Consider the following 15,358-nt stretch of genomic DNA (forward strand, 5'->3'; position numbering starts at 1 on the left):
AATATTTACACAAGATTTTGCCTCACTAATCAACACTTTCATAATGCAAGACTAACTAAAATAAATGCTTGAAAATGATTGGACTTTTTGAAGACATTTCAAATGCTTCATGTTTTAAATCTTTTTTTATTGATTTATTTATTTTAATAATCATTTTAACATATAGCCTACTAGCTGAATTCATAAAATTGAAAGAGAAAAGGTTGGTAGTTCAGCAGTGTAGCAATGAACAAATGTACTCAGTGAGTTCAGTTAAAAAATAAATGAAAAGTTATTAGGTGAGCTTCTGTAATACACCTTTGTTTCTTTCATCTCCTTCATTAGAATAACAAAGCAAACTAATTTACATTATAATAAGACCAAAAATAGCAGTTACAAAAACAAATGCTTTAAAGTTCTAACCTTTAAATCCTTTGTATTTGTAACTGGCTATTTTTAGATTTTTAAAAAGTTCATAATTTATATTATTTTTATGAAACCACAGATAAATGCCATTTACAGACTTACAGTTTGGTCTGGACTAAAAGGTTTTGCGGCAGAACTGCTTATAAGCAGTTCTGGTTTGAAACAACTCTAACACATAGCTGCTGTTGTTCTCCTTCTGTTTATTAATGAATTATTTTCTTTTTTGCATTTTAATTTCTATTAATTAACTTATTATTAATGTATGCTGTTTGGAACGCATTGATAATGCTTCTTAACCAAAAAGTGTCCAAATGCATCAATCTGAACACTATGTATAGTTTTATTAATTAAAATCTATTAATAATCTTTCTGTGCATTTATTTTGCTTGAAGAATTCTTGGTTTGAACTTTGTACTTAGTTTGTACTTTGTTTTCTAATGCAACAACATCCGTGCATTTTTAAGTGTGGCACAAATGTGTCTAAATTTGACACTCTGCATGGTTTATTCCTTGTAACAGCTCACAAAATAAGAGTTTTTTTCTTTTTCATGATACAACATTTGGCATAAGGTGTTCAACTGAACACTATTGACATGTAGCTACATGCAAGATGTTACCAAACAATAATAATCCAGCCATAAATGATGAAATGCAGAGGAAAGAGCCTAGGGTGTGTGATGCACTGTCACTGCACCATTATTATCATTCATTTAACCAAGCTTCCTGTGGTTTCTGAGCTCCAGAGGAGTCTGAGGAACTCAAGCAATCTAAATGCTGGGTTTAATCCCGAGCAGAAAGTTTTCATGCATAAAAAACATGCTGGACAAGCAATATCAACCCATCGCAGACCCACAACATAACTTCAAGCACATTTGGTTGAGGTTGATCATTAACAGAGATTAAAATCTCTCAAAATGTGTTTGTGTGATTATCTTTCAGGGTGAGGGTCTGAATGACCTCCAGTGATGAAGATGTATCTGCAACAGGAGACAAGCTTTTTCTAGGCACAGGCTTTGTAAGGTCTGTTACCAACTGCTCCAGGACCAGCAGCTGCAGATGCTTCATGGAAAACTGGATTTATCTCACGTCAACCTCTATTTCTAAATCATGAAGCTAAATGTAGCGAGCACCCCCACCTACCCAGGTTTAAATCAATGTAATCGCTAAATAAAAGATGGATTCAATCAATGGGAAGTGTGAATGGCACCACCGAGCAGCTCATGTGATTAGAACAGGCTCCTACAGAGATCTCCAATCAAACGTGTGAGGCCACTCTGACACACAGTCAGTTTTGAGACTTAAAGGGACAGTTCACCCAAAAATGAACTGCAAAATGATTCTGCAAAACATCTTCATTCGTGTTCTATGGTAGAAAATAGCTGTATGGGGTTGGAGTGACATGGTGGTGAAGTTTTTTTTTTTTAAGATGTGCTTTCCCCTTAACACTGATTTTGCCACTTGAGTCGAACTGAAATGTCAAGTATTTTATAGTAAGTGACCTATATTCAAATGCATCATATTTACTAGTTTAAAGTTCCACAGTAAATTATTATAAATATTAAAGCACCACATAAAATCATAGTTATTTTCCATAGAAACATAAAGTCATTTTCTATAACTTTATCCTCAGTTTCCTACATCAAGATCAGTTGCTCACCCCAGTTCTGCCTCCAGAAGAACTCCAGGGTCTTCTGAGAGGCAAATTGTTTCTTCACTGAGTAGTGTACTCTCTGAATCAGCATGTTAGATAGACCGGCTTGTCTCAGAAGGTAAGCCTGGGTAGAAGTGTGACCGAACGGATCCACAGCCCAGCCAGTCTTGGGTTTCACTCCTAACAAAAAGGGGAGGAATAAGACAGTATTACGTACTAAACACACTAAAAGAGTGTAGTACTAGAAGTGCTTTCCACCATTACATGTAGTTAAAAATGAACATATTGGACTTGTGTCATCTCTCAAAAATGTTCACAGAAGTTTTAGTATATAAAAATATAAGTTATATACATATCAGTATTGTGTCACGGTACGCCCCGGGTAAAGGCGTGAACAGACGTAGACAGGGTCCAAATGCAGGTAAGGTATTTATTAATATAAATAAAGGCCAACACGGCACAACAAACACTTCAAAACAATGGTAGACGACATGGCAAGACAAATAATGAACCCAGGCAGAGTAGTGGGAGAGGGGATACTAAATAGTCAGAGACAAATGGGAAACAGCTGTGGGTGTCCTGAGTGTCATGATGATGCGGCAGGTGTGTGTTATGTGGCAGGTGTAAGTGATATGGGAGATGAGTCCGAGAGAACGGGAGATGGCGGCCTCCTGTGGCGCCAGGGAGGAGTGCAGGACCCGGACTCGTGACACTACCCCTCCCTAAAGGAACGGCTTCCAGACGTTCCATCAACCGCAAAAGTCTGGAGGGAGGTGGAACAGGGGGATGGTGAAACAGGGGGAGGGATGGCGGGCCAGGTCCGTGTAGAGGTAGAGGGCCTGGAGACAGAGGCCGAGCAGGAGACCGGGGCGGATTCGGAGGGTTGGACCAGGGAGACTCCAGCCAGACAGGAACTCCAGCGAACGGCCAGGGTAGGACCGGAGGAACAAACCAGGCAGGCACCGCCGCCTCGGGAGCGCTGAGAGCGAGACCAGCTGTCTCGGGAGCTTCGTGAGCGAACGCCACGCTCTCGGGAGGAACGGGAGCGATCACAGCGGTCTCGGGAGTTTCGTGAGCGAACGCCGCACTCTCGGGAGGTACGGAAGCGAGCACAGCTGTCTCGGGAGGAACGTGAGCGAGCACAGCTGTCTCGGGAGGAACGTGAGCGAGCACAGCTGTCTCGGGAGGAACGTGAACGAGCACAGCTGTCTCGGGAGCTTCGTAAGCGAACGCCGCACTCTCGGGAGGTACGGAAGCGAGCACAGCTGTCTCGGGAGGAACGTGAGCGAGCACAGCTGTCTCGGGAGGAACGTGAGCGAGCACAGCTGTCTCGGGAGGAACGTGAACGAGCACAGCTGTCTCGGGAGCTTCGTAAGCGAACGCCGCGCTCTCGGGAGGAACGGGAGCGAGCACAGCTGTCTCGGGAGCTTCGTGAGCAAACGCCGCGCTCTCGGGAGGGTCTGAAGTGAGCTCCGCTGCCTCGGGGATAACATCAGCGGGCGCCGCCGCTTTGAAGAAGCCTGAAGTGAGCTCCGCTGCCTCGGGGACAACATCAGCGGGCGCCGCCGCTTTGAAGAAGCCTGAAGTGAGCTCCGCTGCCTCGGAGACAACATCAGCGGGCGCCGCCGCTTTGAAGAAGCCTGAAGTGAGCTCCGCTGCCTCGGGGACAACATCAGCGGGCGCCGCCGCTTTGAAGAAGCCTGAAGTGAGCTCCGCTGCCTCGGAGACAACATCAGCGGGCGCCACCGCTTTGAAGAAGCCTGAAGTGAGCTCCGCTGCCTCGGGGACAACATCAGCGGGCGTCGCCGCTTTGAAGAGGCCTGAAGTGAGCTCCGCTGCCTCGGGGACAACATCCGCGGGCGCCGCCGCTAACTCTACCCTGAGGCCCGAGCCGCTCATCCACAGAGCCAAGTTAATGTAACTCTCCAGCGACTCCTCGGGGTCCCAGTAGGGCATCAGGGTCTTGAAGGGCTCGGCCAGGCCTCCGTGAAAGAAGACCATGAGGCAGGTCTTCTCCAACGCCGTCTGCCGAGCCAATCCTCTGAAGTCCCTGACGTAATCCTCAATGCTTCGGTCTCCCTGGCGGATGCCAAGCAACCTTCCTGCTGGACCCATGACAGCTGGGTTCATTCTGTCACGGTACGCCCCGGGTAAAGGCGTGAACAGACGTAGACAGGGTCCAAATGCAGGTAAGGTATTTATTAATATAAATAAAGGCCAACACGGCACAACAAACACTTCAAAACAATGGTAGACGACATGGCAAGACAAATAATGAACCCAGGCAGAGTAGTGGGAGAGGGGATACTAAATAGTCAGAGACAAATGGGAAACAGCTGTGGGTGTCCTGAGTGTCATGATGATGCGGCAGGTGTGTGTTATGTGGCAGGTGTAAGTGATATGGGAGATGAGTCCGAGAGAACGGGAGATGGCGGCCTCCTGTGGCGCCAGGGAGGAGTGCAGGACCCGGACTCGTGACATATTGTTGATTATTATTTCTACTTAATGTAATGCATTACTGATGCATATAAATAAAAACGATTCAATGCTATTCTTCCTTGTGTTCATTTACTGAAAACAGGGTAAAACATGCCATGATTTATTTAACTGATTATTTAAGATTTAAATTGTTTAACTTTACTGTATTAATTGAAAGCCATCAGAACAGTTATAGATATATTAAGATAGACTACCATTCAAAGATTCTTTTTTTTTTTAAAGAAATTAATACTTTTATATCAGCAAAGATGCATTAATATTATCAAACAGTGACATGGAAGACATTTATAATGTTAAAAAAAATTATATTTAAACTTAATTGTTGTTTTGAATTTTCTATTTATCAAAAAAATATGAACAAAAATGTATCACTTTTTGTATTTCTTTTTAATTTTAATAATATTTCTGTTTTCACTGTATTTTTCAAATGCAGCCTTGGTGAGCATAAAAGACTTCTCTCAAAAACATTTAAAAAAAATCATAATTATTTTTAATTTTTGACCAGTAATGTATTTTAAACTAATACTATTTCACAATATTATCACATGTATTTTTTTATCAGATAAATGTACTCTTGGTGAGACATCATTCAAACACTCAAACCTTCTGAACGGCAATGTATGTATAGAATTCTTTACCTATACTATAACACCCATCCCTATTCACATTTTTAGAAACAGCAAGGTCCTATTTTTAGTGTGGATAAAGAAAAACTGGGAATGTATTCAGCACAGCATTTACAGCAGCTCCGAATGTAAAGGGAGGCGATTCTCAGAAGGAACTCTTGGAACAGAGTGAACCACAGGGGACGCAGGTAATCTTGAAGATCACATGTTCTCTGAAGACACCCGTGTCTATATTCATGAGCACACGAGCATCAGCAAACCTGAACACAGCTGCACATAGTTTTCCTCGATGTAATATACTGGGTGCATGGCATCATCACCAAAACAAGTGTTGTTTGAAAGCCAGAGACTCACTGTAGTATCAGTCTCTCCAATCAATCTATATTTGAGAAGCGGTCCACAGACAGCGGAGATATCAGGAGAGCAGATGGTAGAGTGGATGTGTAGTAATGAGAGCCAGGGCTTTGCTCCATGTTTTAATACACTAATAATGAACACAGAAAAAAATTCTCCCAGAGGTCTTTGAGCCAATATAGGAAGCATAAATATGCAGAAGAGATAAAATTCCTTATAGTATTGCAGTTAAGAAGTTTAACATTCTGGATTTCACAACCCACATCTTGAGCGGAGTCTGATTCAGAATTTAAATGGTTCTCAAACAAGATATTATTACCCAGTTTAACCTAGGACCGCCCACAGTCCCTTCCAACTAGAAAGTTCTTTCTCGATCTAGCAAGTTCTAATCTAATTGACTGGATTTATATAACTTCTGTATCAGTCCGCCTGGAAACAAAGTTGCAGTCATCTATTTTTCCACACCACAGTTTATATATATATATATATATATATATATATATATATATATATATATATATATATATATATATTATGCAGTTATGAAGCATACTTGATGCATTTTTGCTATTTCTGTGACTTTTAGATTTGAAATGGAGATACTGACCACTTAGTTGTTAACTTTTAAGTAACTGAATGAATGATAAAGGGGAAATAATCAGGCGAGATGCAATAGATTTACATACCCAAATTTCGGTCCAACCACTGGTGACCTTCAACTAATTGATCTATCAATGCAAAGTAGTGAGTGTTGGCTTCGTCAGGCATAACCCAGCCTCCTGTAGCCACTTCGAGCTGGCCGCTCTCTATCAACCTGCGTTAGAGAAAGAGTGACAGTGAATGAAAGAGAGCCTACCTAAAGTCAACATGAAACTACAACCCATTGTACTTCTGTGATGTGTTTTTTTTTTTAATACAAAAAAATATATATATTTTACAAGATAATAAATAAGTTGGAACTTGATTATATCAAGGAAAGTTGTTAGTTAAAAACAACCGATATTCCTACAGAGCCTTTTCATTGACAGGCCATAAGAAATGTAGGTATTGTGGCCATGACTGAAGAATTTGCATCCTCAACTTTTTAGTTTGTGGTATGGTGAGGTCGATTTTTTCGCGATTTTATCAATTCATTAGAATTTGTTAGTTTTGCCATGATTTTTTTTTTTTTTAATTAAGGAATCACGGTGTTAAATTAAAATATTAGCAAACATTAAAATTTGACATGCTGACAATACACCAATGTTAACATTTAAGAAAAAATGATCTAATCGCATGACATCGCACCTGGTCAAACATGTCCGTCAAGCGCATTTACAAAAAACTATGGAAAAATCACGTAGGGAATACGGAAGGGCGATATGGGCTTAAAAATATATCATGATATTTCTGGTATTTATTGTGATAACGATATCATGACGATAATTCAGGGAATCCTGTTGTTTTTTTGTTTTTTTTTTGCAAAAAGTATTATTTTTCCTATTTTTACTCAAACTAGGTTGTTGTGAGCATTACGGAGTACACACGTAATGCAATGAGTGTTTAATTCATGCTGGAAGCTAGAGGGCACCCTCGCGCAGAAACTCCACATAATCATAGCATAAGTAATACTACTGACGACGCTCCAGGAAAGGTATCCAGTTATCGCTGAATAAAACACACAACGGAGATAGATACATTTTAACTGATGAAACTTGAAGACAATAAACATACGATTGCACAAAATCTATGGTTTATCCCTACTAACAATTCTTGGTTCCCAGAACGTTCTGGTAATGTTAGTTTTTGGTTCCCAGAACGTAATTTTTTATGGTTTATTTTTGGTTAGCCAGGAAAGTTTTCTTAACAGAAATAGAATGTTAGTTTTTGGTTTGTAGAATGTTCACATAACGTCAGTAATCATCCAGCACACACAACCCAGTATAGTATAAGTGGCATGGAAATGATCTGTATGGACGCCTAATCAGTATTATAAAAACCATATCTTGTTTTTATCTATTGTTTAATAAAAATAATCTGAGCACATCAACTATCATGTAAGATTAAATAAGATTAAATCCGTCCATTACGGGCTAGCTACCCAGATTTTATTTCTTCAGCACCAAATAAAAATGACATCACACAATGTATGGTTTATAAAATATGACGTTTATTTACAGATAACCTAAAACTAACCATTAGGGAACGTTCTCTATAAATTATTTTTGGGTTATTTTAAAAATAACTGAAGCAAAAGTGCTTTAAAGGTGGGGTATGTAATTTTTCAAAAACGCTTGAGTTGGGGCTGAGTACCAAAACAAACTTGTAGCCAATCAGCAGTAAGGGGCGTGTCTACTCATGATATGAAGGAGAGAGAGCGTTCAGTGAACAGCCGAGCTGAATGACAGAAAGATAGAGATAGCATATAAAAAACAAAAGAGGAAAACGTCTGTGGAACGATAAGGCAAGAAGTAGGACCCGTGTAAATATCGGATCAGCTTTCCAGCGCTGGAGACCGGAAGGCCTGCGATCGGATGCCGAGGTTGCTTTGGTTCTTCTCGATAGGTGAGTAACACCGTGTCTACACCGGACGCAGCGCACCACAACAGCTAAAGTCTGCCAACACTGGATGCGATAAAGCGACCGTTGAAAATCATTTGAAATTTGTGTCAGTACGTCATAAATAGAACGCGGCAGCAGTTCTCTGTCGGAGATTTGTCGTGACGCGCAGCATCAAGTGTAGACATGGGGTGCGTCTCAATCAGCTCCCGAGCTCGTGAATTAGTTGATCGTGTACACGAATTCAGTCACTGATAAGTTCCCTGACTCACTGCATATTGGGACAGTGATCACTCGAATTCCAGTGACATGATTACATACAGCATCAACGGACAACATTGTAGAACATCACCGCTTGAATTAATAAACAACAGACAGGACCGATCTTTTTAATATTATTTTTTATTCTCTTTAAACACATCATTTTGCTTTGTTTCACAGAACTAATCGTTGCCTGGATTGCATAGATTACATATGTTTGGGGAAAAGCTATCAAAATAGGGGCGAGACCCTTTTGGGGTAGGGACGTGTTTGTTTTGGTGATTTCAAATATCAACATTGGCTTCCAAAAATCGTTTACTCCACCTTTAAAGAAAGCATAGAGGTGGGGCACTGAGCTGCAGGGGTTTGTATTCAGGGTGCGAATTACACGCAGTTATAGTAACTGCATTTCAGCCAGCGGTGCTGTTAATGTTATTGCAAATAGTTTGCTCCATAAATTCAGTTCAACAGCATTAAATTGAAGAGGGTAAACTTTATCATTTAACTGAATCTACACATGCATTTTAGGTGCTCTTGCTCCATCCAAGCAATAAATGCACGTCTTTGAATGAGCGCTGTAGCGTATTCTTCAACCACTCAGGTAATGCCAATACGACCCATTTCAGAAGCTGATAAAATTGTATTTTAAAATCAGTTAGGGCTATAGAAATGCATATTAATATTTACAAGTAAATCTCCATATTATGCGTAGGATAGCCTTCTTTCTATCTTCTTTCTTTACATCTAGTTTTAACGTCCATCAGGGGGGATAAATGTTTCATGTAGATGTTTTATGTAGTATAGTTTCACAAAGCTAAAATCAGACTTGTTTTAGTTCATTCTGTTTTTGCTTCAACTTTGAAACAATCTCATTTAAATCAAAAACTGCTCATGCTGCATGTCTGTAGCATCTTTGTTTGGATTGTGATGAAAATGCCATGGTTGCCTCCAATTTTAAATGGAAAAAGCACAGGCAAAGCTTTGTTTATATGAAGAGATTTCTTTTATTTGTATTATTTGATTTGATTTGGGATTTGTTTTGTTGGGATTAAATTTCAGTTTAGTGTTGTTATTTGACACATTTCAATTTCACAAAGCAATGTGCAGCATTTTGTCCAAGCAATAATGAAAGGACACCTTTTCATTTCTAATTTGTCTTAAATCTCATTTTGTTGACAAAAATGTATTGTGAAATCAGTATTGTTAATCGTATTGCATCGTGAGTTAAGTGAATCCTTGCATCCCTACCATGTTGTACTAATCTGTACCCAAGTTTTAGTTCAATCAAGGCTACTTTGTAATGAATCCCTCCCAAGTTTTAGTTAAATCGTGGCCAGGTTGTACTAATTCATTTGTACTAATTCACCCCCCGTTTTTAGTTAAATCAAGGGCTTGTTCTACAAATTTGTTCTCAAGTTTTAGTATAATTGTGGCATATCGTCCAATTTTGTTTGTACTAATTTGTTCCCTAGTTTTAATTCAAGCGAGGCCACTTCATACTAATTCCCTCCATTGTCTTAGTTCAATCATGTTCATGTTGTACTAGTTCACAATATCTCGTTTTTTCTCCCCGCATGTCATGTGCAGGGGAACATTAAAACATATTTTTAAAAATGTACTAAAAAAAACCCTCAAACAAAACAGCACAAAAAATGAAGAAAACAAAGCAAAACCAAAACAGTGTTTAAAATAATATTATAAACAACCGAAATGAAGTTTTTTTTTGAAGTTTTCCCACAATTATATTTTTAAACCGAGAACTCACTGTTTTGAATAAAAATATTACCAAATTACAATTAAGTCATTACTGATTGTGTCAAGGAACTATACTAAAGATAACACAATTAACCATATTAATGTGCATGGTTATGATAGCAAAACAGGCTTATCAACTTTTAAATAGTAGGAGAAAACGTCTCAGGTTACATATGTAACCATGGTTCCCTGAAGGGAACGAGACGCTGCGTCGAAAACGCATATGGGAACGCCTTCAGCGTGACCAGGCTCTGAATATGATGTGTAATCAGTCAAACAAGGGCGAGGCGTCACGGGCGGGGTGACGTCACGACCAGGAAGCATATAAGCACGTGCGGCGGAGCCGGCTTCAGCTTCAAGTCATGAAGCAAGCGCTGGCAGGGATGCCGGAAGTGTGGCAACGCGACGCAGCGTCTCGTTCCCTTCAGGGAACCATGGTTACATACGTAACCTGAGACGTTCCCTTCCAGGAACTTCGAGCTGCGTCGAAAACGCATATGGGAACGAGATACCAACGCCGCCAGACTGACAAGTCCCTGCCTGGTGTCAGGACGAAAGGACAGAGGAGCCGGGAGTGGCTCGGATGTCGAGGTCATAGAACCTAACGAAAGTCAGGGGCGTGGACCACCCAGCTGCGTTGCAGATGTCCTGCATGGAACACCTGCCCAGAAGGCCTCGGAGGCCGCCACACCTCGGGTTGAGTGCGCTCTGACTCCCACCGGCGGGGGGAGCTCAGAGGCCTCGTATGCCAAAGCCATGGCACCCACAATCCACCTATTAAGCGGAGGGCTTCGTAGCAGGAAGACCCCTCCTAGGCGGACCATAGCACACAGGCAGCTGGTCCGACTTTCTCCACAGGGAGGACCTGTGGATGTATGCGTCTAGTGCTCGCACTGGACACATACGGTTGTGCTTCTCCTGGTCTGGCTCCCCGAAGGGAGGAGGACAGAAGGCCTGCAGTACGACCGGCTGTGGAACGACCGATGGGACCTTCGGAACATACCCCACGCGGGGGTAGAGGAATACTTTCGCCGAACCGGGCGCAAAGTGAATAGAGGCCGTAGTCAGGGCCTGAAGGTCACTCACCCTCCTCAGAGAGGTGATAGCCAATAAGAAAACGGTCTTGATAGTGAGGAGTCTCTCAGTTATCTCCTGAATGGGCTCGAAAGGTGCATTGCACAGAGCCTCCAGAACCACAGCCAGATCCCACGTAGGGACGAGATCGTACCGGAGGCCTCAGCCTCAGCGCACCGCGGAGGAAACGTGTAACCAGGGGGTGTCTACCCACTGACTGGCCACCGGTAAGGGCGTGGTATGACGAAATAGCTGCCACGTACACCTTAACAGTGTAATGGGTTACCCCTGCGGAGAAACGGGCCTGCAGGAACTCCAGTACTGCACCAACGGGGCAGTTGACTGGGTCGAGCTGGCGGTCCCCGCACCAAGAAGTGAAGAGCCTCCACTTCAAGGCGTACAGTTTCCTCGTAGAGGGAGCTCTGGATTGGAGGATGGTCTCGACAACCTCGGTTGACAGACCGGAAGCTATGAGCTGTGCCCCCTCAGGGCGTCACACCAACAGCTTCCATCACTCCGGGCGAGGGTGCACCTCGGTGCCCCCGGCCTGTGAGAGGAGGTCCCTCCTGACGGGCACTTCCCACGGAGTGCCGTCGAGGAGAGATATCAGGTCCGGGAACCATACTCGGCCCGGCCAGAACGGTGCTACTAACAGTAGACTGACCTCGTCCCGGCGCACTCTCGCCAGAACTCCAGGGAGCAGAGCGATCGGGGGGAAGGCGTACAGACGGAGCCTCGGCCACATCTGTACCATAGCGTCCAGTCCCAGAGGAGCTGGAGGGGTCAGCGAGAACCAGAGAGGACATTGTGCTGACTCTTGAGTCGCAAAGAGGTCCACCTGGGCCTGGCCGAAAATACCCCAAATCTGCTTCACCACCTCGGGGTGAAGCCTCCATTCCCCGGGCCTCAGCCCCTGCCTCGACAGGATGTCTGCTCCCACATTGAGATGCCCAGGTATGTGCATAGCTCTCAGAGATAAGAGCTTGCCCTGGGACCACACAAGGATCTGGTGTGCCAGCTTGTACAAGGGGCGCGACCGCAGACCTCCTTGGTGGTTGATGTAAGAGACCACTGCCGTGCTGTCGGTGCGCACCAGCACGTGGTGATCTCTCAGGTCTGGGAGGAAGTGCTTGAGTGCACGGAACACCGCTAACATCTCTAGCCGATTGATATGCCACGTCAGGTGGCAACCTCTCCACAGACCGCGGGCAGGGTGGCCACTCATGACCGCACCCCAACCGGTGAGGGAAGCGTCCGTCGCTAGCGAGACGCGGTGACAAGGAGCTCCCAACACCGGGCCCTGGGACAAGAACCAAGGATTCCTCCACATGTCGAAGGCACGGACACAACGGCGTGACACTTTGACAGCGCGGAGTGAGTTTCCCCTCAGGGAGACCCCCTTGGTCTTGAGCCACCACTGTAGGGGTCTCATGTACAGCAGGCCAGAAGGTATCACGCTGGACGCAGCTGCCATGAGCCCCAGCAGTCTCTGAAACTGCTTGACAGTGAGTGACCGGCCTTCTCGCACTCTCCTGACTGTAGTAAGGATCGACTCGATCCGAGCAGGGGACAATCGTGCCTGCATCGTGGTCGAATCCCACACCACGCCTAGATAAGTGATTCTCAGAACCGGAGAAAGCACACTTTTCTTGGCGTTCAGTCTCAACCCCAGTTCTTTCATGTGGGCGAGAACGACATCTCGATGCCGAACCGCCAACCGCTCTGATTGAGCGAGGATCAACCAATCGTCGATATAATTGAGTATGCGGATGCCCTGAAGCCGCAACGGGGCCAGTGCCGCATCCACACACTTGGTGAAAGTGCGGGGTGAAAGTGCTAGGCCGAAGGGAAGAACCCGATATTGGTACGCTTTCCCCCCAAAGGCGAACCTCAGGAACTTCCTGTGAGAAGGAAGGATGGAAACATGGAAATATGCGTCTTTGAGATCTATCGTGACAAACCAGTCCTCGGACCTGATTTGAGTCACGACCTGCTTGATAGTAAGCATCCTGAACTTCAGCTTTCTGACTGAGCGGTTCAGTAGACGCAGATCCAGTATGGGCCTCAGCCCTCCATCCTTCTTCGGAACAATGAAGTACCGGCTGTAGAAACCGGACTGGGTCTCGTGAGGAGGAACCAACTCGATGGCTTCCTTCCTCAGCAGAGTACCAACTTCCTGTTCCACAACCAGAGCCTGCCCGGGGCGGACCGCAGTCATAACAACCCCGCAGAACGGCGGGGGTGGCCCGCCGAACTGAATACGATAGCCTTTCGCTACGGTCTGCAGGACCCAAGGAGACACATTCGGCAGCCGCTGCCAGGCTGTCAAATGCTCTACTAAGGGAATCAGTCTCTCGAGACTGACCTCTGGTGCAGCCAGACCGCTGTCTTGAAGCGGCGCACCGGCAGGAGACACGTAATCTGGCGGCTGAGGCGAGTTTCTCGGCTCCGCGCTGCCGGGCGGACAAACCTGAGAAATATACTCGCTGGGACCGGCTGTGCCCTGGAACAGCGGCAGGGTCAGCAGACAAGTCCCTGGAGGGCACCGAGGGGAGACGGTCACCGTGTACCGCGGTGTAAGCCGCTCCACCCCGGTAGGGGTCGTCCTCCGTAGTCCTGGGGCTCACCCGTCAGGACCTCTGAACGAACCAGACCCTGCAAGGCAGGACCCAAAGAGACACATTCGGCAGCTCGCTGCCCAATGATCTTCTAAGGGAATCAGTCTCTCGAGACTGACCTCTGGGTTCAGAGAAGCGGCCAGACCGCTGTCTCGATGCAGCGCACCGGAATGAGACGCGTAATCTGGCGGCTGAGGCGAGTTTCTCGGCTCCGCGCTGCCGGGCGGACAAACCTGAGAAATATACTCGCTGGGACCGGCCGTGCCCTGGAACAGCGGCAGGGTCAGCAGACAAGTCCCTGGAGGGCACCGAGGTGAAGTGGTCACCGAGTGCGGCGGTGCAAGCCACTCCACCCCAGTAGGGGTCGCCCTCCGCGGTCCTGGGGCTCGCCCGTCAGGACCTTTTGCGCGAGGAGCTGGTATGCGGAGGAGGCTGCGCCCACCCAGCAGCCACCTGAGTTTAGAGAGCGTGCATACCCTCTGCCCACCAAAGATGTTGTAAGCAGAGCAGGAGCCTTCAAAGGCGATGCCGTGGAGGGAGACAGATAGCTCGCAATCGTCTGTTCAACCCGCGGCATCATCGCCGCATACCCGCGCTCATTCAGTTCCCGCGGGAACGACTGGCCGGGACGAAAAAATTTCACCCGCGATCTCGACACCTCGGTGAGGAGATCGGGGAAAACGGAAGGCTCCTGTGTAGAAGTAGCTCTCTGGGGCGAGAGAGGCGGCGAAACCTCGTCAACGCTCGTCACATCAACCTCCTCGGAGGACGCAGCGTCAAGCCCTCGTCTCGGGGGAAGAGACCGCTTCCGAACCGAGAGACGGGGCGCCAGATCAGGCGCGGGAGGAGATAGGGACATGCCCGTCTGACTCTCGCCAGCCAGATCAGCCTTTTTCTCTTTTTTTTTTTTTTTTCTCTCCGCAAGCCCCGCGAGCGCAGCCGCCGCTCTGCCTTTTTTTTCTGATTTAAAGGCAGAAGCGGGACAGGCTTTATTCATTTTATGCTTGTGCAAACACTGCAGCTTACAAAGCTTTCATAGTTATATCATATTGGGGTGACAGAGGCGGCGAAACCTCGTGAACGCTTGTCACATCAACCTCCTCTGAGGAAGAGAGACGAAGCATTGAGCCCTCGTCTCGGGGAAGAGACAGCTTCCACACCGAGAGACGGGGCGCCAGATCTGGCTGATACGGGAGGAGATAGGGACATGCCCGTCTCACACTCGCCAGCCAGATCAGCCTGCGAGCCCCACGAGTGCAGCCGCCGCTCTGCCTCGGCAGCAGCGGGACCGGCACCGCGTGGGGAGCTCGCGAAGGCTCCCTTCTCGAAGAGAGCCCTCCGGGTGCGGAGACCGATTTTGCGTGCTCCGCACCCAGGCAGACCACGCGCAAATCGTGTGTGTCCTCGCTCATGATATAGCGAGGGCAAGGATGCACACACGACTCAAAACATGGTCTGAAAGCTTCACCCCTGAGCTTGCCCTTGGCTTTGGCATGATACTGAATGCTTTCCACTTAAAACTAGGACAAACAACAGTAAATAAGACTGACACACACAGAGCGCTTCGCTGAATGACA

The 15,358-nt window shown here is 45.9% G+C and overlaps 1 protein-coding gene across 1 annotated transcript in view; it reads right to left on the bottom strand.

Annotated features, from left to right (window-relative positions):
* LOC306871455 (alpha-mannosidase 2-like) overlaps positions 1-15,358 on the bottom strand; it is a 64,246-nt gene that overhangs the window by 30,218 nt on the left and 18,670 nt on the right. Inside the window, exons 5-6 of the mRNA XM_079419404.1 lie at positions 6,222-6,349; positions 2,063-2,236 (exon numbers count right to left, since the gene is read on the bottom strand). Of these exons, the coding sequence (XP_079275530.1) occupies positions 2,063-2,236; positions 6,222-6,349 (302 nt within the window). The remainder of the gene's footprint in view (positions 1-2,062; positions 2,237-6,221; positions 6,350-15,358) is intronic.

This window comes from Barbus barbus (assembly GCF_936440315.1).
Source record: "Barbus barbus genome assembly, chromosome: 6".
Lineage (NCBI taxonomy): Eukaryota > Metazoa > Chordata > Actinopteri > Cypriniformes > Cyprinidae > Barbus > Barbus barbus.